At 45.9% G+C, this 25082-nt stretch overlaps 1 protein-coding gene across 5 annotated transcripts in view; it reads right to left on the bottom strand.

Moving 5' to 3' along the window:
• The window catches only part of DUSP16 (dual specificity phosphatase 16), an 85392-nt gene that overhangs the window by 29517 nt on the left and 30793 nt on the right, over positions 1 to 25082 (bottom strand). For all 5 annotated transcript variants that reach the window (XM_079937639.1, XM_079937642.1, XM_079937643.1 and 2 more), the window contains 2 exons: positions 17446 to 18036; positions 16315 to 16453 (listed from right to left, as the gene is read on the bottom strand). In XM_079937639.1, the coding sequence (XP_079793765.1) occupies positions 16315 to 16453; positions 17446 to 17673 (367 nt within the window). In that variant the 5' untranslated portion in view covers positions 17674 to 18036. The remainder of the gene's footprint in view (positions 1 to 16314; positions 16454 to 17445; positions 18037 to 25082) is intronic.

Below are 25082 nucleotides of genomic sequence, written 5' to 3'. Positions count from 1 at the left end.
TCCTCCTTGCTACCCAAATCCAAACCCAAGAACTGAATACACTCTGATACATGTTCAGATGAGTCCCTCACTATCCAGACCCTCCCTAGTCACTACATCTAAACTCGGAACCAAAGACATTTGGATTATAGGGAATATGTGTATATTTTTAATACTACTAAATTAAAAAACAGTTAAGAAGACAGAGCAGCCTCATTTTTACCTCTTTAATCAAGCCTTAAAAAGGACCCTAGCTGGGACTGACATATACCCACGACTATGTATAAAATAGATAACTAATGAGAACCTACTGTATAGCACAGGGAACCCTACTCAGTGCTCTGTGGTGACCTAAATGGGAAGGAACTCTCAAGAAGAGTGGACATATGTATACATATGACTGATTCACTTTGCTACACGGCAAGAAACTAACACAACATTGTAAAGCAACTATACTCCAATAAAAAATAAAATAAAATCTTAAAAAGGACCCTAAAATCTCACTAAATATTTATCTCCATCTCCTTGAGCTACATTCCATTAGCCTTTCCTGCGCTTCCAGAGACATATAAAATATGCCCTCAAAAACTGCGGAAGTGCAGGGAGTTGATGGGGGCGGTGTCACCCGTTTTTATCCCCTGTATTATGTTCAACGCAAGCATGACCCTCGGGACTCCTGTGTCCACTGTCTGTGCCCAGCATGGGGAGCGCGGTACAGCAAGCTAGGACAGCAGCAAGTCGGTGACGACAACCACGCCGCCTGCAAATGCAGGTGTGCCCTAGCCTCCAAGCCAAGCGTCTGCACTGTTTTTACCCTTAAGCAGTTTGCTTATTAAAGTTCTTAAGGTAACCTGACAGAAAGAGCAGGGGGTTCCATTATAGAAACCCCACCTTTCTTTGCGGGACCGACGAGGCCCTGGGGACCTGTACCTGTTCAGCGTTAAGGTTGCATTTCTTGCCCTTTCCAAACGCGCTCTCCAGCCACACAAAACTCACAGTCACCTCACACTTTCGTGCTGTTCTCTCACCACCACCGGCCCGCCCCGTGCACACACGCAGCATACAAGCCACACGCACGTGAGCCCCGCGGCCGTACAGCAGAGGGAGGGCGCGCAGAGGCCCCTGTACCTGAGTCTGTGTCCTGGCTTCACCACGTTCTAGCTGTTTGGACAAGTGACTTACGCCCTCTGGCTATCAGTTTCCTGTCCGTAAAATGGGAATAAGGATCACACCCGCCTCACAGAGCTGTCAGAGGACTGAGTTAGCTGATACGCGTGAGTGCTTTGTGCCCGCGCAGAGGGAGCCCTCCGTGGTACGGTGATCCGACATCGAGTGCCCAGCTTCATCTGGGGGCCCCCCTCCTCCACCCCTGATCTGCAGCTACACCTCGGTAGGATACACCTGAGACAAAGCGAAAACAGTCATGCTTCTAAGGCTGCATTTCCCAGAGTCTGCTCCAGGGCGCTGGCGTCCTTGCAGGAAGCTGACAGACGGGATATCGGTCCAAAAAGTAACAGAAACACTGCATATCACGTCTCCCTGGGAGACTCACAGCACACGTATTAAAAGCTCTGAAAAAAAATCTCTAAGGAAACTAGTTTACTTTCATTTAATTTAAGGGTCCCAAACTTATTTGACCATGGAATTTCCCCTCCCATTTCCCCCACTAAAATCTCTTAAAATCTAAGCTGGTGGAACTCAACACTCAAGGAAATGCTGTGCTAGGGCTGTCGCAGCTACTGAAATGAAGTAAATTAGAATCCCTACACCTAAAGTATAAGCCACGGCAATCTCAAAAAAGGGGTCAGTTAATATTGGCATACGTATGTGCCTGTCACTGTTTAGGATTTATCGTTTTATTTCATTAATGTTTTGTCCTTTTCAGTCTCTTAACTGCATAATGTAGTTATTTAAGGTGAGTTTTTCCCTCAAAGCAGTTCTTGTAATAATAGATGTTAAAGAGTCTATACGTTATCTGCCTATGTTACACCTACCCAACGTGATAACTGACGGCCACTATTGTGATTATAATTTAAATTTTAACTTCCATTAACTTTTGTTGTTCTGGTGTTTCTCTAAAGAACTGTTTTCATGTTTTTTCCTATTCTGTTTCCAAAACAGTTCATGAGATGATCTCTCATTTAAATCCAACAAAACGAGAGTCCAGTAAATGTTCTCAGAGAACAGAGAAACCAGGCAATCCAAGGAAACGCCACTTGAATTCCATCTGAAACTTATGTCATCATATTTATAAATAATGTAAGGACTCCCAGAGTTACTGGACATTTACTATGTGACAAGCGTTGCTCTAAGCACTTTACAAGGGTTTGTTCAGTCTTTACAACTGCCCCATGAGGTAGGTGCTTCGATTACTCCCACTTTACAGATAAGGAAAGAGAGGTTCAGAAAGACGCCGGGTGATAATCAACAGGGCTGGACGTGAGCCCGCCTCGAGACTGTACTCTCACTCGCTCTGCTAAGCCGTGTCTCTAAATACCACGGAATTAACTGCAACGCTCTCTAGGATGTGGGGACAGCCTGCTGACATCTCTGGGGTCCTGCCCTCATTTCAGTCTCATTTCACCAGCCTGAAAATGGCCACGGGCCTCTCCCAAACTGACGGAAGAGCCTTGCTTCCCCCAAGCCACATGGTTCAAAAACTTCGATGAGGGAGAGAAAAGGGAAGGAGATCTGACCTGACCAGAGAAACAAGAACTCTGTAAGTGTGAGTCACACGAGACCAGTAACAAAGCTGAGGAAGAACTAGCGGGGGATACGAAAAACACGGTCACGGCCGGCTTACGATCACAGTTTGTGAATCGGTGGTGAGACGGTGGCGGCGTCTCGGTGACTTTCGGCCCGTCCTCCACTGAACTACGCTCAGAGGGGACAGATTCTCCAACAATCGTAAACGGAAGGCGGGCCAGCCTGGGCTGTTTGAAGTGCTCATTTTATCCTAAATCGCTTCTAACTTCGGTCCTAACAAGTAAAATGTGAGTGTGGCTCTAGAAAATTCTAAGAAAACAGAAAAAAAAAAAAAAAACGAGAGAAAGCAGCCACTATTCAGCCTCAAAACAAGACCCCAAAGCCAAACAAAACAGCAATAACACATTATAAAACAAACAGAAACTTTTTTTCTTCCTTACAAATTTTTTCAACTAATCTCTAGCAGCACAAATCCAAACAGCCTTAAAATACTTCACAGATTTTGCGAAATCAGAGCATTCATCTAGGGCTCAGGCTGGCTTGAAATGTCCCAAACCAGGACTCCTGGTAACTTCCACACAACACTACCTCAGCCAAAGAGTACATTCTCCCTGATCTTTATCTCTGACAATGTTCCACTCTGCTGACATCCTCCTTTATTGACAGTTTTTTCCATTCGCTGACCTTTCATTCATCGTTGGACTCCAGTGACCCCAGTTTCATTTCATTAATTAACAACAGATGAGACACTGCCTGACTTACCCGAACCCTCGAGAAACTATCTGTAGCCTCATCGGCAACTCAGTTTTGAAATATGTCTGAAATGTCCCTCTTCCTCTTACAAGAAGACAAGTACAATTCATCTACGTAAACTTTCTGTTACAAATGGCTGACAGACACAGAATCAAGAGTCATCTCTGCCCCTGTCCCAGCTCTGCTGTCCCCAGACCCTGAGTTAGATCCTATTATGACAAGAAGACACAACCCCAGTTCATGATCTCCGCTTGTTTACTGTGAAAGCAGCACTGAGAAACTGACACGCTTCTTGAAAAAGTTTAAAAATATTTTTTAAAGTCGTTCAAGTATCTGACTCACCGTCCAATCTTGCCAAGTTTCTCCTGTCCCTAGATTTTATGCTGCTTATCATCTAGGAATGGAGAGAATAGAAAGTCGAACAACGCACGTGTGCTTCCCTAAGACAGACCTGCATCTCAGAACGCTGTACCGGCTTTGGCCCCTTGAGCTAGGAGTGTTTGTTTTAAGAGGAAGGAAGACACATATGCAGACACCCTGGCCTGTAGAGAAAGGCGGGTGGGGAGACCAGCAGATAGACATACGGACACCACTGGCCTCTACAGACTTGGATGAACAGGCAGACAAACTGCAATGTTAAAAATCCATATTTCTGTTAGTCTTCCACAAATTTACCTGTAGAATGCATATTTATAAATAAAAACATACATATTACTTTGGACGGAGAAAACACCTGGTACAGCTTAAAGCCATTCATAATTTGTATATCACTTTCTTCTCATTCAGCCAGGAAATACTTCTTCCCTTAAGAGTACCTCCTTCACAATTCAAACCATCAATATAATTTTCTATAAAAGCCAATGTCAACCACCATTCCATTTTCAGAGGCAAAAAAAGTCTGCCATGTAAAATAAATACATAAAACGATGCCGCTAAACAATTCTAACTGGTCGGTTTTCTCTTCCCTCTGACCCTTGCAGTTATAAATCACAGAGTTGTTTCTTAAAATAAAGGAATAGTCACAAAAGTAGCACTTTACTACAGATTAGCAATGTTAATTTTCAGACGCAAATTCTCAAAATGTATCCGTATCCTTTTAGTCAAACCAGAGATAAATGTCAATTCCATGACTCTGAAGACAGTTCCTTGCAGGGAGAAACAGGGCTGCTCACTTATGCTTCAGTTCAAATGGGGAGCAAGTCCTAAGAGCTTTATCAGCTGACAGAGCTGCCTAAGCTGGGAAGGGGGATTAAAGGTCGCCCCTTCCCATACTGGGGATGGGTTCCATGGCTACGTACAGAAATCTATTTACACAAAGCTCTACTTTATGAAAGATATTTTTCTAAAGTCATATGCAAATTTAATTTCTGTACATTAAACCATTTTCACAGTTTATATAATTTCAGCTTTTAAATATAGTTCTCATGCAGCTTAACCCTTTTGTAAAACAAAGACCCCCTTTTTGGGACATAAATACGACCCATTCATTTACTTATTCTAGAACGTATGTGAAGGAATTTTTTTTTTTTTTTTGCAGTACGCGGGCCTCTCACTGTCGTGGCCTCTCCCGTTGCGGAGCACAGGCTCCGGACGCGCAGGCTCAGCGGCCATGGCTCACGGGCACAGCCACTCCGCGGCATGTGGGATCTTCCCGGACCGGGGCACGAACCCGCGTCCCCTGCATCGGCAGGCAGACTCTCAACCACTGCGCCACCAGGGAAGCCCTATGTGAAGGATTTAAGTGAAGTATTCCTGCACCTGTAGAGAACAGTTCTCTCCACACTGAAAATAAAATCTGGGCTTTGCTATTACACAAAGGAGACAACCCTAATATTAAACAATGAAATGCTGAAATGTGTATTTTGCAAGTATTTTAATTGCTCTCATGAATAACTATTTTGCACTTTAGTCTGAAGTGACTGATTCAGGCAACTTTACCCTCTAACCATTTAAAAACACACAAGCATGGTCACAGTTCTCCCAGGGTCAGTGGACTGTATACATGGAAAGCTGAAACTACTGACATGAAAGGCAAAGGAAAGGCAACATAATTTTGTACCTCCGAAGAAAGCAAACAAAAATATGTAACTGTACTTTTCCAATGCACATAGGTTGGTCTGGGTGAGCCCAACCACACAGGCTTGATCGATCATTTCCAGGGGGGTAGAGAGCATGGCGCACTTTCCTCAGCAACAGCAGCAGCAATTATGTCCTAGCTAGTCAACTCTCCGCTGAGCAGCCCAGAACAGAAAAATCCCAAATGACGTGGAACGCTCATTTTAAACTCTCATTCCATCTCCTCCATCCACCTGACAGGATGGTGGACAGACATGCATTTCTGTGGAGATCCTCCAGGAAGCCTGAGAAGTAGCCTCCAACTCGTAAAACTTGCCCCATAAGTAACACCCCCAAAAAAGCTCACTCTGTATGAGAACAACCTATCCCCTGGCACAGCTGGGGAATGGGACATTCTAGCTAATTTTTTTTTTTAAACAAAACAATCCCATCTCTCTTTTTTTAAAATAAATAAATTTATTTATTTATTTTGGCTGCTTTGGGTCTTCATTGCTGCACATGGGCCTTTCTCTAGTTGCGGTGAGCAGCAGCTATTCTTCGTTGTGGCGTGCGGGCTCAGTAGTTGTGGCTCACGGGCTCATCAGTTGTGGCTCGTGGGCCCTAGATCGCGGGCTCAGTAGTTGTGGCTCACGGGCTCATCAGTTGTGGCTCGTGGGCTCTAGATCGCAGGCTCAGTAGTTGTGGTGCACGGGCTTAGCTGTTCCGCGGCATGTGGGATCTTCCCGGACCAGGGCTCGAACCCGTGTCCCCTGCACTGGCAGGCGGATTCTTAACCACTGCGCCACCAGGGAAGCCCTCTAGCTGATTTTTGGATTAACACAGTTATCAAACACACGATAAACGAATTAAAAAATTTCAAAATACTAGCGTAAAAAAAGCACTAAATACTAAAATAATGCAACTTACAAGAGTTCTCGTGTCTCATAATGTCTAAATCTTACATTCCTCAAGATAATGTTATCTAGATCAATTCGACTGGCAAAATCCAGAAGTGTTGTTTAGTAAAGAGTTCTCAGAAGATGTCGAGTGGTATTTTTTACTCTTACTGATCTTTCAAATTGGCAATACATAACTATACCCAGAGGCTCTTCTTCAACACACACAAACACACGCACACACACACAGCCAGGCAGGACTCTCAATACCTGCCTTCAAACAAAGGTTGTTCTGAACAGCACAACCAGAACGACCAATCAAAAGGAACTACGGCCAGAATCCACCCTTGGCTAAGCAAAGGCAACAAGCTCTATAAGCAGGAGAGAGGTTCACAGAGGCCACCCGACTGGTCCTCCAGTGACCTTAAGACGTGAAGCTACAGCCAAGCGAACAGCAGCCTGGGGCTTCCTGAGGAGGAAGGACCTAGAAGACCTCTGCTTCCATCAGCATGGAAGGAGGAGGTTACTAAGGAGATCACCTTTGCTCATGTTCACCTGAAAATCAAAGATTTCCAAGGTTGCATTTGGGGGCTTGAGGTCCCAAACTCCAACCTAACATTTTCAATTCTCTTTTGGTCATTTTCACTTGAAAGACTTATCGATACTTCTAAAATAAATTCCAAGCCAATATCTCGCTCTCTTTGGTTCTGTATCCCTGTTCGCATCTGCCCCGTTCTCCCAGTCACCTCAGCAGCAGCCACCTGGTATGCCAACACTCAGACTTGCTTTTGCGATGTCCGTCTGCCTGTCCCCGCCTCCTCCCCCCGCTGCAGCCCACAAGCTCCATGCCGCACTGTTAGATAAATTCAGGAACAGCTCTCTCTGATCTGTCCGTCCTTTTCCCAACTTGTTTCCACTCTGCGGCCAGATTAAGGGCCTGAGATAAAGTGTTGATGTATCCTCTGCTCCCAAATACCCACAGAATACAATTCAAAATTCCTGATCAGACACTCAAGCCCTTCATCACCTGATCCCACTCTACTGTCCACCCTCACTGTCCCTATTCTACCCACCACCATGGCCCAGGCCCATTCATCTTCTTACTGTTTTCCCACCACACCTGGGCTTTCTCATCTCCAGCCTCTGGTAACAACCAGGGAAGTCCCTCTAGTATCAATTCTATTCTGTTGCATTTTTTAAAATTCTGCTGTATTAAAAAAAATTCTTCCCTGACCAGTGTATTTAAATATGGTCTTGCCAACTTAGAACTTCTATAAAAGGTATAGCCATGGGAATTCCCTGGCAGTTCAGGGGTCAGGGCTCCGTGCGTCCACTTCAGGAAGCACAGGCTCGATCGCTGGTCAGGGAACTAAGATCCCACAAGCCACGCAGCCAAAAATACACACACACACACACACACACACACACACAGCCATCACACGGCAGTAAGAATTTACCATTAACCTGGTAATTGTGAATTCTCTTTCCGTGTGTGTGTGTGTGTGTGTGTGTGTGTGTGTGTGTGTGTGTGTGTGGTGACCTCTTACCTCTCCGGCTATAATACCCTGTGAACTGTCTGCATAAGAACTGCGTCTCACACTCCTTTGCAATCACCTCTGCATTTAGCACAGTGCTTGGCACATAATTAAATGTTTATTGACTCCTCCCTTGATACAATGAATAGCTGTTGATGGACATAAGTCTTGTGTATTTTGGGTGTTCAAAAGGACTTCCTGGGGCTTCTCTGGTGGCGCAGTGGTTGAGAGTCCGCCTGCCGATGCAGGGGACACGGGTTCGTGCCTCGGTCCGGGAAGATCCCACATGCCGCGGAGCGGCTGGGCCCGTGAGCCATGGCCGCTGGGCCTGCGCATCTGGAGCCTGTCGCTCCGCAACGGGAGAGGCCACAACAGTAAGAGGCCCGCGTACCACAAAAAAAAAAAAAAACGACTTCCTGATTCCATTCAGAGCTGAAAGCTCTGCGGGTCTGGGTGTGAGCCCAGAACCTGCTTCCTACTCCTTGACCACAAGGCCCCAGAGGACCCTCAGGGTGAGCAAAGCGGCACAGGGCAAGGAAAACATTTCTCTGCTACAAAAGGTTAAAAGAGGAGACTTGGTCAATTCTGCTTTCATCACCCAGAAGCCCCAGTGAGTCCTCAGGGTGCTTCTATCACGTCCAGGGAACTTTCCACGAGAGGTGGGTTCCCTCGGCGGCTCAGGACGACAGAGTCCGGTACGACATCCAGGGCTCAGGGGACCAGGGGCACAGCTCTCAGGAAACGAACTGGACCAACTATAATCAGATCCCGGCTAAGGATGAAGCGGCTGCCGGATGTGCCCCTGGTGACCGTCGGGGGCAAGGCCTCACGAGACCATCCATCGGGAGACGAAGCTCTGAGTCCCGAGGAAAAGCGAACAGGAGTCTGGTCTCTGGAGGACGACTCTTCGGAGTCCCATCTGCCTGATGTGTGAACTGCGCACGGGTCACCACACAGCTCACTTCTTGGGCCTTTTCCCGTGAAGCTCAGGCTTCCTAATGCACCACGAGCAGGCCCTCCCGGGACCCCCTGGGGTGTGTCCACTCTGGCAGCCGTCCTCCTCCGGGGCCAAGCGCACCGCCTCCCAGCAGATGCGGCGGAGCAGCGGGAAGGAAAGGGTCCCTGTTTGTCAGCCAAACAACCCTGGAGACCACTGGCATCCACAGGAGGGTGCAGAGCCGTGCCGTGGGCACTGCTGCGAGCCGGACACGGCGCTGGCTGATGGGACAGCCGTGACCACGACAGAGGTCCTCTCTGGAATTGACAGTTCAGTGGGACAAACTTCAACCAAATAATTAGATGAATAATTGGCTAATTATGGTGGGTGGCCAAAGGAGTGCGTGTGACAAGAGGATACCCAACTCTGCCCGGGAGCCGGGGGGGGGCTTGACGGCCACCGTGAATCCAGCAGGAGACACCCAGGTACATGGGGAGAGGGGGACACTTGGAGGAGGAGGAGGGTGCCTCTGGGCTGCAGGTCTCGGGCCCCTGAGGCTAAAGTGCTAAAATCACACACACACACACACACACACACCCCCCACCCCCAACCTGAGGACGGAGAGGGGCACGAGATGAGGGCACAGAGGCAGGCAGGAGCCGTCACTGCAGGGCTTCGGAGTCGGGGAAGGGTTCTGGAATTTTCCCTAAGAGCACTGATGCAGACTAGGCTGGGGAGTGATATAATCACAGTTACGCTGAAAATATCAAAGAGAGACGTAACGTTGGCGAGGGTGCGAGGAAAGGGCAGAGAGGCAGCAAGACAGGGTGAGAGAGCAGGGAGGAGGGTCCCGGGGCAGGTCTGAGGGCTGATGTGGGCCTGAGTTGGAAGCATAGCGCAGGGAGGCCAGAAGAGAGGTCTGGTGGCCAAGAGGTGACAGGTGTCACCGAGCCTCCAAAGGCTCCCCAGGCCAGCCCAGCGAAGCACAGACTCGTCCTGCCAGGCTGAAGGGCCCGCACAGCCTGACTGCACTTCCTCTCAAGTCCCCTTCCTCCCGTCACAGAAAGTCCACTCAGTCTCCTGGCTGCCTCCTAAAATCTGTGTTCGCTCCTGCCATTTTTAATGATGTCAGTCCACAGAGGACCCTCCCCACCCAAATCTTCCTCATTTTTCAAGGTTCGATTAAAATTCCACCGCCGCCCTCAAACCTTCCCCAACTCCTGCAGGCAACACCGAGTCACCCCTTACCACTTGACGCACTGTCATCTGCTTCTATTTCATCCGCTCCAGACGTGCTGCCCCAAATTAACCGAGGGGTCTCCAGGGCAGGGGCAAGATGTGCACTTTTCCAGTACCCTATCCCCCAGGCCCACCCCGGGGCCCACCCAAGGGAGCCCTCGAACACTGTGAGTGAGGCCAGCTGAATGGACAGGACACAAATGACATGACCAGGGCAGGGGAAGACTGATGTCACCACTGTCACCCAGGGTGCTTCTGTGTAGCTTGTGCCACACGTCAGGGTGAGGGACTGTCTCGAGCCTGGTCTGCAGTCCATTTGTTAAACAGACACAGCCTCAGGCATGATGTCTTAGCCACCGGTAGCTGCGGAGTGACAGGGCTGGCTTGCTACCACACAGGCAGGTAAGAACTGGAGAAAAGACGGGCCAGTTTAGATAACCTCATGCAAACTGAGAAGTAGAGCCAGCAACTACACGGCAGCCAGTGGGCGAAACGGTACCTATTTTTAGTCTGTTTTCAGTGGCTCTCACCGCAGCTCTTTAAACACAAGAAGAGCCAATTCCTGAACAACTGCAGTACTTTGACTGGAATCCATTAACGTCAATCTCTTTTACCAGCTACTACAGGATCTGAAACGGGAGGATTGAAGATTTCCCTTCTCTAGACACAAGGACAGAAGAAACGCCACACTGGATGAGAGAACGGATGATGACAACGGCGCGCACAGCAAATCTGTGAGCGGGAGGACCGGGTTGTGCCCTACTTGCATTAGGAAGGTAACCGGCTCCACTGAAGCAATGCACATTGACCACACAGAACTGCTGACTGCATCTAGATTCCTGTTAAACTGAAAATGTGTCAAGAGTCAAATACATTTTTACTCACTCCTAGCTCTAACTACAGTAGCAGCTCTAACTCAAAACAAAGAAATACGTATTTGGCCTTTAGCCACAGCAGACATTAATCTAAGACCTTAGCTGTGTTTGGAGACAAAATGTTTCTAAGAGCCCTCAGCACCGCGCCTGACACTAACCCCAATGGTATCTTCCATCATTATCCGGGGTGGTATGTCAGCTCAGGACAGAGTAGACTTTTAGTTGATGATTCCCCCCAGCTGAAAACATTCAATGCTTAAAAATTTTATATACAGTCTGTTTTCATACGTTGCTTCTCCCATAAAATGTGAAGTAAGAATATGACTCTGCAGTTCACAAAGAGGCTGAGAGATAAAGCAGAAACTAACACACCATTGTAAAGCAATTATACCCCAATAAAGATGCTAAAAAAAGAAAAAAAGAGGCTGAGAGAGAGCTACCACAAAAGCACAGGCCTGATCTGAAGTGGGCACCCGATTCTCAGTCTAGCCTCCTGAGGGAATTCCAGACGACTCAGGAATTACTGCAGACAGGGGCCTGGGCGCACAGTGAGAAGAGGGAGAGCTGGGGAGAGTCACGCAAGGGCTCTGTTGTTTTCCTCGTCTGTAAATGAAAGGGCTGAGGTCTGTGATTCCGTTAGGGTTTTCTGCTGCAGGGCAATCCTGTGCCTCAACACAGGGTAGAAATGAGTGCTGCAGAATTAGCAAACTTTCGTGGGTCCCTTTTGCTTTTACTCAGAGTTACAACAGCGAGGAAAGAGAAGAAAATAATAGAACAGCAATCTTTGTTTCTACTAAATGAACCCGCTTATTCTGTTTTCTCTGTGTCAGCACACGCAAAAAAAGTCTAGATTCGGTGGTTTTTCTTTTTCTCTAATATATTTGTTTTCAATCTGGCACCCTTAGAAATAGACTGATAATAGACAAAGGCAAGTAAAATAAAGTAATATAATGAATAAAGGCCAAGAAACAAGATTATTTTTTAGAGAGAACTAGTTTTCTGAAGGTTAACAAGACCAAAAAAGTTGATCAATAAGTCAAGGTTGGCAACTGTTTATATCCATCAACGATGAGGGACAACTTTCCAAAGGGGTCCAAGTTCATTCTTTTTGGCTAAGATGAGGCTACAACTCATAGTAAAACCCTTTAATCCCCTGGGGGGGAAACAATGCTATGGTCTAATCTGGCTTGGTTATCGGGAGACTACTGGGAGACTTATTAATGGCTAAGCAGGATAAGCAATTTAATTTTTTTTTAAAATAAAGTTATTTATTTGTTTTTGGCTGCGTTGGGTCTTGGTTTCTGCACGTGGGCATCCCCTAGTTGCAGCGAGCAGGGGCTACTCTTCACTGCGGTGCACGAGCTTCTCATTGCGGTGGCTTCTCTTATTGCAAAGCGTGGGCTCTAGGTGCGCAAGCTTCAGTAGTTGTGGCACCCGGGCTCAGTAGTTGTGGTGCACGGGCTTAGCTGCTCCACGGCGTGTGGGATCTTCCCGGACCAGGGCTTTAAGCCGTGTCCTCTACACTGGCAGGTGGGTTCCTATCTACTGCGCCATCAGGGAGGTCCCTCAATTTAAAGTACAAAAAAAATGATTTCAACTGTTCTCAATTCTTATGGATTCAAGGGCTTGTATCCTCCTATGAGCGGCACTAGGTTTTCTAGAGCTCGTAGCTCCTCATCGAAGCTCAGGGTTTAAGCCCTGTTTAATTGTACTAGAGTTTTGTTTTGTTTTTTGGCCACACCACGTGGCTTGTGGGATCTCAGTTCCCCGACCAGGGATTGAACCCAGGCCCTCAGCAGTGAGAACTCGGAGTCCTAACCACTGGGCCGCCGGGGGACTCCCTGTACTAGCGTATTTATTAGATCTTAAAATCATGTTGAAATCTGCTTAAATAGATGGAAACATTTTCGTATTAGATACTTTTCCCATAGCAGCTATATTTTTGCTCTACCTGAACGAAGACAACTCGCAAATCATTTATGTCAAAATATCCTCGTTTTCGCTACACTTGCAGATTAGTTTCATCGCTGTTTAATCACTTACAAATTAAACTAAATGAATAAAATAAGTCATATGAAACACAAATGGTATAAACCTACACGTAAGCTCGTTTATATTTCAGATACCCATTGAAAACTGAAGAAGTGCTAGGCCTTGTGGGGAACACAAGGATGAACAAGACACAGTCCTCGGCTTGAAAACAGAGAATCCAGGAGGGGGGTTAAGCTAACGAATGAAGAAGATACATGACAACGTAAGTTTAACTAAGATTTTAAGATACTAATCGAAGACTCGCATGTGGCATATGGCTATCAAATATTAATCACTTGGTTTAGAATACTGGCTGGGCTTAAAAAGAGGGAAAGTTGATCAGTCAGGGGTCAAGATCGCTGGCTGAGTAGGGCCCGCAGATGTGGCCAGTACCGGCCGAGTTCACTGCAGACCCAGGTTCTAAGTTTCAGGACTGGAAGGCTTGGGACCCTGGTCTCACTGATAACCAGCTGTCAAAGTGGCTTAACAGGACCCCCTTCCCCGGCAGAAGCTGAAGGTTACCAGGCTAGCCTGTCCCAGCGCAGACCCTGCTGCTCCACAGGGAAGAATTGAGCCCACTGAGCTCCAGTGCAGCTTCCCCGAGTCCAACCCTCTCCCGAGACGGAGTCTTCGTTGTTAACGTCCATGTCACTAGGTCCCACAGGTCAGTCTGGGTCTCCTCTTGCTTGAGGAAAAGGGCTTATTAAGATGCTTCCTCTATCAGTTCCTCGGAGAGGTCCTCTTCTCCCCTTCTCCAGAGTCACTGCTCCCTAGGTAAGGTGGCCCTGAGAAGGTGAATGGAATTCGGGCCACAAATCTTCACTCCATATACTGATATAATGACCATAAAAAAACCATCTGACGTATCTAATACTTTCTTCCTGTCAATCTCAAAGTAACTGAAAGCTCTAAAGTAATGGAGAAATCACCAAGAAACCACTTTGTCTTTCTATTATCACACACACCCCCACCCCAGGGCCGACAAGCATCTGTAACTGCTGAAAGCATCAGGGGCAGCTTGTAGTGAAACTTGTCTCCAGCAACCCTGTCATTTCCCGTAGCACCTGTGGGACGCTAGCATGCTTTTCCAAGGTCAGTTATTTTCCCCGAAGCAAAATATTTGAGAAACACGTGTTGATATGTCCTTCTACCCCACATCCCTGGGACGTCCTCTAGAGCAGCTGCTGGAACTTGGCAAAAAACAAAAAAACGAAAGCACAAAACAAAAAAAAACCACTGCCGAGAACTGATGGTCACGCCTTCCCCAGCACTCTCTCTCTTCTACTAACTCTCTTTTCTGTCCACTCTGAGGAACAGGCTCACTAACCAAGGGAATTTCCAACCGGTCAGGAGCTTTGGGATGGCCGAGAGGCTTTTAATCGTCCGGAACGCTCTCTGAGGTGTCCTAAGAAATCTCGCTGCTCAGAAACTCCCAAACAAGGGCATTCAGTCCCTGAAGCCACCTTCTAAGCTGAAAGAAATACAGGATTCTGGGGTGTGGATGACGAGACGGAGCTGTGAATACACGTATGTGGTCTCGGAGCTGCCTTGATGGGCTTTCCTTTAGGCCTAGGACCCATTTCCGGTACAAAGGGGGGATGCCAGGGGTTCTGACCAGCACCATCCCACGTATCCCTAGGGCTGATCTCGAGGGTCAGAACGAGTCCTTTTCCTTCCTTACTGCCCAGTGAGCACCCCTCCCAAAGCCGCACATGGCTGGAAGGAACCTTCCACATAACAAGGGAGAGCTCCTCGGGAAAGAGGAGAGACGACTTGAGTAACTAAAACTCGACATGAGCTCATTCCTCCGGGAGCATCTGCCTGGCCAAGCCGTCGGGTCAGAGCCCCCGTAGAGAAAAGCGTCTCAAACAAGAGCAAAGAGGGATAATCGCCTTCCCTCTGGGTGCACCCTCTTTAAGAAAAACCCTGGTTCCGTCGATAGGGCTCCAAGGTAAAGTCCCTCACAGTGGCTCCAGGAAGCACGACTGCGTTCCTAAACTCAGCAACCGAGGTGAGTGGGACTCTAATAACAGCTGTCAGGTGTAACACACTTACACTCCCAGTGAAAGACCGTGCCTACCAAGAGACACAGAACCTAATGCTATAATTCTCCATTACAGAGTTCTGAGAGCTCCGTTCTGAGACCGAGCTGGCTTCACTTTAGGACAGAATTGCAGCACAGATGAAACGTGTGCCAACAGACGACCTGAAAGTGACAGGTAACGATGCTTTACTCTTTGAAACCGGGAGCAAAAGCTGACGAGGGAGAAATGAAGACACAGAAGTCTCATTGAAACCTTCAGGGAGTTTAAACGTGGTAACAAACCAACAACTGATTCAGCCTATTCTCTTCCAACTGAAATGTCCACAGTCTAACCATCAGTTGCCAGTAACATCAAGCTCACCGGACTCTCCCTGCAACAAAAGACGAAAGGTGCGAAAGTGACAATATCTGTCAATATTTTGTTTTTCTTAGATCAGATTTTTAAAAGCGATCTTGCCGATCACTGTGGCAGAATCTGCTGGACACAGCGGCTTTGTGGTAAAGGTTACTGCGCATTGTCAAACTGTATTCCCTGCTCTGGGAGCCAGAGTGAGTGAAAGGGCTTCGGTACTGTCTGCCAAACAGGGAAAGCAAAGGATGAACAGTCTGCTTTGGAATTTGATGAGATGGAACTCCCACACCACCCTCCTTCAGGGCAGATATAAAATAGTTAGTCCTTTCCGTGCGCTTTACAAAGTCAGCTGGTTGCTTAGCATTTGCAAGTTGAGACTTTTTTCAGTTGTGAAAACAAAACAAAAATACGTAAGTTAGTTTTAAAATTTTCCCTCTGATTATTGGAAGAAATATTCCGCACACATTCTCTTTCTGTCTCATTGTACATAACGTCCAGGATGGGTGATCTTATTGCTGGAGTCCACTTCAACCAAAAATGTTTAACAGGGGTTCACACCGAATGCTGGGCGGGTCCTCTCCTTGGGGGTGGGCACTGAGAGCGAGCTGAAATGCAGAGCATTCGGTGTTCGTAGATCTACACGGGCGCACAGACCTACACGGCACTTCTGGCTAATAAATACCCGATGAAGAGGCATTTGAGCTAAATCAGAAATACACTGACCAATGGGGAAGAACAACAGCATTCAGGTTAACTAGAATAGTTACGTCAATCAGAAGCTATAAATAAGTCATTTTACACAGTGACCTCAAAGCTGCGTCCACCTAGTGTACTTCGAGCTCGTTGTGGAACCCTGCTTACTCACAGGCTCAAGGAGGTTGCGAGCCCTCACAGTTGTACCACAAGCCTTACCTGCTAGCAGGTGAACAGAGCTGAAGCTCTTCTCCAGTTTACCCAGGAGTACAGTGAGAAAACAGTCTGAGGCCAGAGAGGCCACATCTTGGGAGCTTTGATCGTAAACTACAACCTTCTGACTGCAATCAACGTCGACCTAAAATGCAAACGTGAGGCTGTCAGGGAGGAAAGCGAGGAACATAATCCCATACACCTCTGCTGCTGAAGCAAGTAACTGCTTCCTGTTTTCCTTAATAATCTGAATAAAAATGAGATGTGGTCAAATGTACTGGATAAACCAAGCATACACATGGTTTAAATGTTTGCAAAAATCAACATTTGCAAGGCAAACTTGATGCTATTTCTGTGTAAATGTGCTCAAAACTCCTTAGTTTTAAATCCTTAACACAATAACAGGGTAAAAACATGTACAACAAAATAATACGCAAAATAAACGTATCGATCCCGATCCCCCGAACTAAAGAAACATTTAAAATGGTTTCTACTCGGTAACAAATCAGCTTTTCGTAAGATTAAAGCACAAACTCATTTTTATTCCTGAACAAAACAAACAGCCTTACCTACCACAAAGCTGACAGCCTGGTATCCTAAGAAAAACTCTCCTTGAAGATCCTTAAATTCTGACCATTACCTTAACTTCCCACAAACAAAAAACACTTGTAATATAATTAATTTCTACTTTCTCGTCAAGGCACTTGAAAAGAATGATTTCCTTTCAGTACATTTGTAAACAACATAAAACCATGTATTAGTTATTAATAATATACAGACAATATAAGATACTATTATATAATTGCTAACCATTGAGTATTATAATATACTGTATTAGACATAACTTTTTATTTGTGTTAAATTAATAAAACAATTTTTAGCATTAATAGGGAAACACAGCACTGGATCAAATAAAAACAAGTTAAGCTTTCTGTGTAGCTTAGAAACATCCTGAGGTGTGACAGTGTCTACAATTAGTGAATTATTCTGAGGTAGCATAAGGTATCAAAGTTTAGAAAAAGCAACCAAAACTTCCTCAAATTACTTTCTCCCCTTAAAAATGAGGCTTCATTTAAAATGATTCCCCACTCAGCAGGCCCATTTATTTTAAAAAGGAAAAAGAAAGCAAGCGTGTACCTTATGTTTGGCTGAGTGCTGGATGAGCTCTGTAATTAACACTTTGTCCTGTTGCAACCTTCGCTTCATAAGCTTGGAGCAGTTGATATTAATGGCTTCCAAAATGTGGGACGTATTGTATTCCACAAATGGCCGGCTATCAATTAGCAGCACTTTTTCCGTTCCACTTTCCAGCAGAGCCACCAACCTCTCAGTAACAATTTGAGTTCCAATCATCTCATGGGCCATGACAACAATAAGTCCTCTTTTCCCACCTCCTCCTTTAATTTGCCACGATGATGTAATGGTGCTGTGCTCAAAGGCTCAGCCACTCCATTGTACTGAAATGCATGAGGTCAGGCTGGTGGCGACTGGCAAGAGGAGAGTTAAACCCATTTTCAGCAAGAGCCCTCCAAGTGAATGTCTCTTTCTCTTTCCCGTGGATGTGCTCTCGCAGAGGCCTCCTGCCACAAAGCAGCCCCTCACACTTGATTCATGAAGAGATGACTGGAATAACCATGCCAACAAAAGATGCTTTGGGGCAGCCAGTGCATTACATCATTCTTTACCTCTGTTCCCTCGCGCCAACAGCTTTACATGGGGCTGAAAAGCCTACATGGAGAGAGAATGACAGACGGAAAACAAAACACGGGGGTCAGAAAAAGAAAGAGCATCGGATTAGAGGGAGTGTATGATTCATAATATTTACCCCATTAATCTAATTCCATACTTGATGCACTGTTTCATTTGAACAAACAAACAAAAAGGACAAGTAGGTATGGCTTCAGGAAACGTACTAATGATGATTCGCTTTCACCGCAAAATATAAAAACTCAAAGATGACAAAACAAGACAGAGTCATGAATTATATATAATCACCTGGGGGCCCAGAACTACTTGACTTACAGTACGAAATGAAAAGAGCTGTAAAAAGCCAGTCCAAGCATTTTTATTCCAGCTTTTATTTGCTTATTTCTTGAAAATAGCACAAAAAACAACCACCTAAGATCAGGTTAGCAATCTGACGTTGTCAGGACATAAAAACCTTTCCTGATGGCTTGAGAATTACTATGATAAATGGAGTGTGTGTGCTGTGAGCATTCCTTGAAACTACCCTCAGGAAGAAGAGGCAGGAAAATGGGAGGTTCTGTAAATTTCGGCTGCCTTTTAAGGAAGAGGAGGGGCAATGACTGATGTACTTGTCACACCAAGTGCTGAACTAGCTGCTGGGGGCCTGTGAGGCATCCACTCCGCCCCAGGCCGACTCACAGCTAAGATCCTGGCCGGTCCTCCGCTTCCAGTTCGCTTTTTCTTGTACCTCATTTTTAAGAGACTCCCTGATTCCCAGCCTCAGAAAATCTCACACCTTGACCTTGGACTCTAGGTCAGCAACCCAGGCATACGAGAGCCCTTAATACTGGACCTGATGCTTACTTATTCTTGCCAGACTCCTAAGACAGACCATTTCCTAGTTAACGCTAGTTGGAGTTTTGTGCCCAGAGCTTAAGCCCGCACCCGGACCTTCAATATTCTCACGTTCCGATCTCCCCGGTCCATCTCTGCTTATAGGAAATGCCCTACTACATAAAACTAGACGTCCACTGTCGGCATTCGACTTCTGGAGGTTAAACTACCTGATGGCAGCCGTTTTGTACTGTATTTCTTCCTTCCACAGTGTTTTGCACATAAGATATTCAATTTACACTGTTATAAGTTAGTAAAATCCTCCTTGTTCCAAAAATGATTTAAGATACTGAATAATTCATATGTGATTAACTGATTTTGGATTAGGTTGATAGACCCCCTCAAACATCATGGGGTCCTGTTTCCTAATTTCAGACTTAGAAATTAGAAGCTGAAGCATGGAGAAGTAGGAGTAGACAGGATAGAGAGAGGAGTGGCCTCGCCCTTTACTTGTTACGTAACTTCGGACAAACCATATTAGCCTCTCTGACCACACTTTCCTCATCTCTAAAAGGTACATATAGTATTGGCCTTGTCTCCTCACAAAGTTTGTTTTGAGGATGAAATTATGTCAGTTATCTAAAGAGAGTAAGTCAGAAAGCAACTAGTCATCACACAGAGAAAGGAGGAAAAATGCTGTAAAGATGCCAATGGTGAACAGAGCTGCCTTGCATCTGGAATCTGAAAGGCATCCCTCAGCAGATAAAGACGGGGCAATTCCATCCTGCTACAGTCTGGCTTCAGCCAGGCTGTGCCGCTTCTCACGGAGCCAGACATCCACGGCGTTAGAAGGCACCTGAGAAGCCATCGCGTCTAGCCTCACGTCTCACGAATCAGCTCCACATAACACATTATTTGTCCATTTCGTATCTTCATTATACGGATGTATTATTTTTAGTACAGCTTAATGGCAATGAAGCACAAAAGTCATCTCTACCTTCGACTGAAGAAACCAGAGCAGAGAATTTGTCCTACTCAATCAACCAATGCACATTCGCACAGCACCTACCCAGGGTATTTCTGACTCAAGTCCTGACTACCCGGTGACACGGTTCACAGCCACGCAAGGTCCTGGGCTCGGATGGCCTGACTCCCTCACCAGGGCTCCCACTCCCAGGTTACCCTGTTTTCCTAAGAACCTGTCCCCACAATGAAGCTGCGCTGAGACAGAGTGACGTGACTTGTCCACGCGGGAGCCCGGGCAGCGCAGAAAGTGGAAACCCGAGAACGGGAGCAAGTGGATGCCAACAATGGCCTGAGTCTCTGGGCCCCATTGGCTCCTCTCAGTGGTGCAAACCGGGCAGGACAAAGCAGTTATCTGGGTTAGCAGATCGAGGGACAAAGGGAGGGAGAGGACGGCAAACATGCAAAAGCTGAGTGAGAAAGTTCTCATCTTTGCTTCCCTCCAGCCAACTCTCAGAAGCCCAGATCACTGAAACCCAAGGCAGGCTGCGGCCAACAGGTTCACCGGGAAGAAAACGGTCATTCCTCCCCAGAGAACCAGAGTCGGTCGTTCCGGATAGAAAAAGACCCTTTCCCTGACCAAGAAGAGGTCTGGTCAAAGTGACCCTGACATGAGGATGTAGCTGAAACAAAACAGTGAAGGTGAACTGGGGATAAAGTTACACCTTTCACATTGTCCTGCGGCCAGCTGGAGCCCTCTGACAGCACCTTCATGCGCAACATCTGATGTTCTGAGGTCCCAGGTGACTACAGAGGAGGCCGAGGCTGCCAAGGGGCTGTGGAAGGTGAGGTAACAACAGCCTTAAACCTCGTTCACTTGCAGCTACAGAATTCTGGGGAAGACCGCATCCCAGGCTACAGCTCTAACTTAGAAATTTCTCTCCATTCACTGTTCTTTCCGAAGAAGGTCAACACGCTGAGATCAGGGACGCATCTGTGATAGTTTTGTTCTCGGAATCTCTTGCATCAAGTAAGATTTAAGAGATGACAGGCGAATATTTGATAGTTGGCACCCCAACAAGCTCATCTTACCCCAAAATCTCTTCAAGAAGTCAGAAGGCATACAAATTTTTAGATGGAACACGGGGGCCCAAGTGCATATAGCAAAGCCCAGGGCAGGCCAGCTTTGCTATTTACCTATTTTCTTAGACAATTTTAAAAGTTTTAATTAATTTCTTTCTATTTTTAATACAGAGTATAGTCACATGGCTCAAAAAAAATAAAAAATAGAAAACTGTATACACACTATGAATACGTATACTTTATCCATCCAATGTTTGTCCACTATATTTCAATAAAGCTGTTAAAACTGCCATTATATTCAAAGTCCAACAAATACATTTAAGTGAAAAAAATGAGCACATTGAAAATCCTTCTCCCGCCCTTGTCCTCCGCCTGCCCAGGTCCTCCCTGGCCCTCTAACTGGTAAACACTGTTAATAGTTTCTTCTGATTTCTTCCAAAGATTTTTTAAAATGAAAATAGAATAAAACACTATACATTCTTTTCCTTTTCCTTCTCTGTTCAACTGGATACACAGTACTGTTACACATCTTGCTTTTTCTTTCACTTAAAATACTTCAATTTGATTTTTTTCCAAATTTAATTAGAATGTAATACAACCTATATATCCATGGGTCTCCCATACATGCACTTTTGGAAATCTAAATAAAACATGTAGAAATACTTAACCTTAAAAGACAACTCCCAACCATGATTCAAAAAGAGTCATGTACCACAATGTTCACTGCAGCTCTATTTACAATAGCCAGGACATGGAAGCAACCTAAGTGTCCATCGACAGATGAATGGATAAAGAAGATGTGGCACATATATACAATGGAATATTACTCAACCATAAAGAGAAACGAAACTAAGTTACCTGTAGTGAGGTGGATGGACCTAGAGTCTGTCATACAGAGTGAAGTAAGTCAGAAAGAGCAAAACAAATACCGTATGCTAACACATATATATGGAATCTAAAAAAAAAAAAAAAAGGTTCTGAAGAACCTAGGGGCAGGACAGGAATAAAGACACGGACCTACTAGACAATGGACTTGAGGACATGGGGAGGGGGAAGGGTAAGCTGTGACGAAGTGAGAGAGTGGCACTGACATATATACACTATCAAATGTAAAATAGATAGCTAGTGGGAAGCAGCCGCATAGCACAGGGAGATCAGCTGGGTGCTTTGTGACCACCTAGAGGGGTGGGATAGGGAAGGTGGGAGGGAGGGAGACACAAGAGGGAAGAGATATCGGATATATGTATATGTATAGCTGATTCACTTTGTTATAAAGCAGAAACTAACACACCATTGTAAAGCAATCATACTCCAATAAAGATGTTAAAAAAAAAAAAAGAGAGCTCCCCCTTTCCTCTAGCATTACACCCAATCGGCTGTTTACCTGAGGACCAAAAGGCTGAGGAGTAATTCACGACAATGTGCTTGAAGGGTCAGCAAGCTGCTTTATGGCATCCTAATGGGAGAGTATCCTCTGGAGCTACTCTGACTCAAGGGAAATGTAAAATGTGACACTCATGTTCAGGGAAGCACGAAATTTATCTCTTAAAGGACAACCTGCTGCAACCTGGGCTGTTCCCACCCAAAGAGAGGGCGGCACCACAAGCTCCCTGTATGGAGGCCATGGGGCCGCTGAAGGTCAAGGCCTTCAGCCGCGTCACTCTGCTGCCACCCCGTCCCTGCAGACCTCAGAGCGCTGTTCAAGGTCTCCCACCTGGGCTGCCCTCTGGGTTGCCTGGGGATCGTGCTGAGGGAGCCCTGGACCACGATGCTACCCAGGAGATGGGGCTGGGGCAGCAGAGACACTCTTCTCAAGAGAAGGGTGATGGGACGCCCTAGTCCACCATCGAGAAAATCTAGGAGGCAGCCAGCCTTCAGAAGACAGTGACATAACCCTTCTATATACATACAAGAGAGTTTTCTATTTAGAAAAAAAAATAAGGGAAGAGATATGGGGACATATGCATAACTGATCCACTTTATTATAAAGCAGAAACTAACACACCATTGTAAAGCAATTATACTCCAATAAAGATGTTAAAAAATAAAAAATTAAATTTAATTTAATTTAATTTAAAAAAAGGTCAGTATTTATTATACCGAAGACTAGTAACCTTAACCAGGTCCACTAAACAAATATTTACAAAGTATCCTAGTTTCAGAAATAAAGGATTTAAAAGACTTTATTTATGAAAAGATGGAGAGAGGCAGAGGCAATATATTAGTATAACAAAATACACACATCAGGGAACAACGTGGGCAGATCCCCTAAAGAAGGGCCAATTGTGGTATATTTTACATTTCAGCAAACAATTTACGTTTCCTATTTTATAACATTTAATACTGACATAAACTGTGTAAGAACCTTTCACCCTAACATACAATATTTGAAGTTTTTCTGTGTAACTTACGTTTGAGATTCCATTCGGTTACCTCTGGAAATGCATCTATGACTTTATAATGGAAATTAGGAGAGTGTTATTTGTTCAAACTCACTCTACATCCAACTTCGCAAGAGTATCAATGGACTAAAGAATACCACTGAATTAGTTATGTGGGAGAACTGTTAAGTCTAAGACTATTTTGATGATCAATTTAATTAAAAGAACGAAATAAAGCTCAACTGGCCAAGAACCAGTGTTTGCCATTAGAGTAATCAGCGGAGAGGAAAAGTGTTCTGTTTTGATTGCAGCCTTTACTTGACTTGTAGCCTTTAAAGCTAGTGTCCAAACAGCAAATGCTTTAAAGACTGAGGTCGTTTTTAAATGACTGGTAAGCGTCTCCCTCCTCTTCTCAGATGAGGCGTTATTCTTTTCAACTTCCCAGATAGGATCCTGGCTTCTCGGCGGGTCACACTGCACTGGGTCTATCCCACCAGGAAAGAGGTGAGGCCCTTTCTCGCACACGATTCTCCCTCTGGGGCTGTCGCCGGCACAGCTGCCCCGGTGCCCACATCCGGGCCCACAGGCTGCCCCCCATCCCACCCCCCAGTTCCATTTTAAAACCTTCCTTTTTCAAAGGAATTCTCAGGAAAGGGGAAAGGACCCCAAAGCTGAGGACAGTGACCGAGCCTTGTCTGGTTGGGCTTCAGCTCAAGTTCAGATTCTCAGAGAATTTATGGAAAGCATATAATCAGGTGAGAAGTTTAAGACTGGCTTGTAGTTTAGCTATTAAACTACAAGCCAGTCTTAAATTTTTTTTTTCCTCCAGTAAAACTGAAGAAATAGGCAACAGGATACACCAAACAGGCTTTCAGCAGAGCCTTACACACAGACTATTAATAAGAGAAAAACTCAACATACTGAGCTCTGTGCGTCTGGAGCCTGTGCTCCGCAGCAAGAGAGGCCGCGACAGTGAGAGGCCCGCGCACCACGATGAAGAGTAGCCCCCGCTTGTCACAACTAGAGAAAGCCCTCGCACAGAAACGAAGACCCAACACAGCCAAAAATAAATAAATGAATAAATAAATTAAAAAAAAAAAAACTCAACAAATCAAAAGGGAAAAAAGGCGGCCATGATGTCCGGAAGCTTGAGCATCTTGGACTCGGACCATTTTAATCCTACGTTGATTAACGCTTCTCTGCCTCACACGCTGCGGGTTAACCCTGACAGAAATTCTGAGGTCTGGTATTTGGTAAAACGTATGCCATAAAGAAACAAAAACAAACCCCGAAACCATCCTCACCAAAGCCAAGAGGGCTACACGAGCTTAATGCACTTCTCAGTCACCTATTCCTGCCTTGGCCATATTTTCTTACCCCAGCATAGAGGATGCAACCTGCCTAGTGGTGGCGATAACGGGATAGAGGTTGCTTGAATCACTGTCTAGGCAGAGCTAGGCGTGGAGACATTTGTCAGCACTGGAAAAATCCAACGACCGTCTCTCAGCAACTCACAGCACTGCAGGAAGAACCCGCTCTCATCAGAGGCTCAGGCTGTTTACACGCATCTCAAGGGTCCACAGACAAAGGCTGGAAGAGTAGCCATCCTTCAGAGACCCGATACAAGGCCTCTGCTGCAGACACAGACCCAGGCAGAGTCCAGATCTGGGAGAAGCCTTCCCCAGGTTTCTGCTGAGGAAGGGCACTGCGCTCCTGGAACTGGCTCACCGGAAGCCTCCCGTTCATGGTCACCTGTTCTACCAGCTTCCGCCTCCCTGACCCACCTGAGCTCTCCGCCCCACTCCACCCCCTGCCCCCTCCTCGCCT

The sequence above is a fragment of the Stenella coeruleoalba genome (genome assembly GCF_951394435.1).
Source record: "Stenella coeruleoalba genome assembly, chromosome: 11".
Classification (NCBI taxonomy): domain Eukaryota; kingdom Metazoa; phylum Chordata; class Mammalia; order Artiodactyla; family Delphinidae; genus Stenella; species Stenella coeruleoalba.
The sequence above is the reverse complement of the archived record's forward strand: the minus strand, read 5'-3'. Positions and strand labels throughout refer to the sequence as shown.